Genomic DNA, 2,662 nt, shown 5'->3' on the forward strand with positions numbered 1-2,662 from the left:
AGGACGGATTAACTGAGACGGGATTCCAAGTTTCCTCAGTTGAATAAAATCACCTGACGGCAAACACAATACATATATAAGGACTATTCTTTTTTATCAGTATTACACATCATATCCCTTTTTAAAAGTAAAACATAGGAAAATGGTCACAAATTGGGACATGTATTATAAAAATTACCCATCTCTAAGATCAAAGACGACTTGTCGGGAAAAAAGAAAATGAAAAAGACCATAAAAAATATTCAACTCTTGATTACCTACTGAAACTCTCATGGCTACAATGTATCACATGACGTTTCTCTCCGCAATACATTCCGAGAGAAATGACAAAAAAAATAGGGTGACGTCACATATCGACACCCCCCACCCCGCCTTGGCCATCAGCGAGCGAGGGGAAGAACCGCGCGGCCTTCCTCGACCTTCGTCGCTCGAGGTTTCCTCCGCATGTTTCCACGCATATAAAAGCAACGGCGTTCCCTCCGACCACCAGTGCACTTTGTGCTCTTCTGCCCCCCCAACGACGAGTCCCCGACAACAATGGCTTTCCCCAAGGTACAAGTTAGTGATCGTTTCAGAGTGCGTTTTGTGGAAACTGAGGCAGGCAGGCCAACGCGGAGGCCGAAGCTGCTACTACTGTCCCCGTGGAAGTGTTCCTCTTAAGTGCGACCTTCTTTCAGGTCCTGGTGTACGCTGGCGCAGTGGTCCTGGCCCTGGCCCAAGTTCGCGCCGACGAACCTGACCCTCCAGGCTACGTGTACGAGGTCCCCGACAACCCCATCGTCTACGAGCCCCCTAATGCTCCAGTCTCCGAAGACCCCTCACCAACATACGACACTCCGGCCCCCTCCTACAAAGCCCCCTCACCAACATACGGCACTCCAGCCCCCACCTACAAAGCCCCCTCACCAACATACGGCACTCCAGCTCCCTCCTACAAAGCCCCCTCACCAACATACGGCACTCCAGCTCCCTCCTACAAAGCCCCCTCACCAACATACGGCACTCCAGCTCCCTCCTACAAAGCCCCCTCACCAACATACGGCACTCCAGCCCCAACCTACAAAGCCCCCTCACCAACATACAGCACTCCAGCTCCCTCCTACAAAGCCCCCTCACCAACATACGACACTCCAGCCCCCGTCTACAAAGCCCCCTCACCAACATACGGCACTCCAGCTCCCTCCTACAAAGCCCCCTCACCAACATACGGTACTCCAGCCCCAACCTACAAAGCCCCCTCACCAACATACGGCACTCCAGCTCCCACATACAAAGCCCCCTCACCAACATACGGCACTCCAGCTCCCACCTACAAAGCCCCCTCACCAACATACGGCACTCCAGCCCCCACATACAAAGCCCCTTCACCAACATACGGCACTCCAGCCCCTGCCTACAAAGCACCCTCATCAACATACGGCACTCCAGCTCCCACATACAAAGCCCCCTCACCAACATACGGCACTCCAGCTCCCACCTACAAAGCCCCCTCACCATCATACGACACTCCTGCTCCAGCTCCTGCTCCCACTTACGAGGCTCCAAGCCCCAAATACAAGGCCCCCTCCTATAAATACGAGGAACCCTCTTCCGAAGAGGAGGAGTACCAGGTGAGTCTCGGTACTCGACTTACTTCGCACTAAAGGTAAATCTTAAAATTCTGATGGATAAGCCACTCTTGTCTCAGTGTCTCATGATTGTGTCCCTCATGGTCGCTTCACGTTGCAGACTGGAATGCCCTTCGACTTCGCCTACGCCGTCAAGGATGACTATACGGGCAACGACTTCGCCCACGCCTCCAGCTCCGATGGTCACGTTGTCACGGGCGAGTACCGGGTCCTCCTTCCCGACGGCCGCACTCAGATCGTCACCTACACCGTCGACGGACCCGAGGGCTACGTGGCCGAGGTCAAGTACGAGGGCGAGGCCAAGTACCCCGAGTACGAGCAGCCCACTCCTGACTCGGTCTACCACGCCCCCGACACCTCCTACGAGGCTCCCGAACCCACATATGGAGCGCCCTCCCAGTAACTCCCACCTCTCCTTTCTTCAACTGCTTTTATTTATAATCGCTGAAATCATCACATCCAATAAAACGCAGGCCTCTTAATGCTTTCTTAGTTTACCTTTGACGTTTTTTCTCTAAGATATGGGAACATAGATCTAGAAAGTTATACCTCACTGGACGTAAAGTCACACAATTTTGTGGAAATATTTTTTCACTTCTCTGAGCTGGACAGAGTCTGTAAGGAAACAGATTTCATAGCGAATATCATGAAGAGCTTCTAATGCCGGTAAGAATGTGATAATGAAATCTCGCGAGGTGAATTTTGGATTTGGTCAGAGAAACTAACTACAGAGGCTTGTAAACTAGGTACGGAATAAAAGATCAAGAAAAATGAATGCATTTATCCCAGAAATGAGTTGGCGAACGTAAATTTTGAAAATTGCGTATAGATTTCGTCAAAACAAAATGTACTTTACAATGACAAATAAAAACAACAGTAGTAAGGATGTTGATATCATCTGTACAAGTGATGGAACAAGGTGGAATAAAATGTCTGCTTGGACAGCTGATGTCAGTCAATCAAAGCTGTGATGGGTCACCTTGTTTTCGAGAATAAGTGTGGAGGGAGTAAGACGAAATGAGTTTGATGTTCAG

The 2,662-nt window shown here is 50.3% G+C and overlaps 1 protein-coding gene across 1 annotated transcript; it reads left to right on the forward strand.

The window, feature by feature from the left end:
* Positions 1 to 1,132: 1,132 nt before the first annotated feature.
* Positions 1,133 to 2,068, forward strand: LOC143025258 (cuticle protein 19-like). The gene is made up of 2 exons (XM_076184720.1): positions 1,133 to 1,610; positions 1,729 to 2,068. Exon 2 carries the CDS (start codon positions 1,735 to 1,737, stop codon positions 2,029 to 2,031), a length of 297 nt encoding a protein of 98 aa, XP_076040835.1. The 5' UTR covers positions 1,133 to 1,610; positions 1,729 to 1,734; the 3' UTR covers positions 2,032 to 2,068.
* The last annotated feature ends 594 nt before the right edge of the window (positions 2,069 to 2,662 follow it).

Source organism: Oratosquilla oratoria, chromosome 5, assembly GCF_046742065.1.
Source record: "Oratosquilla oratoria isolate Oo_2021 chromosome 5, ASM4674206v1, whole genome shotgun sequence".
Classification (NCBI taxonomy): Eukaryota; Metazoa; Arthropoda; class Malacostraca; order Stomatopoda; family Squillidae; genus Oratosquilla; species Oratosquilla oratoria.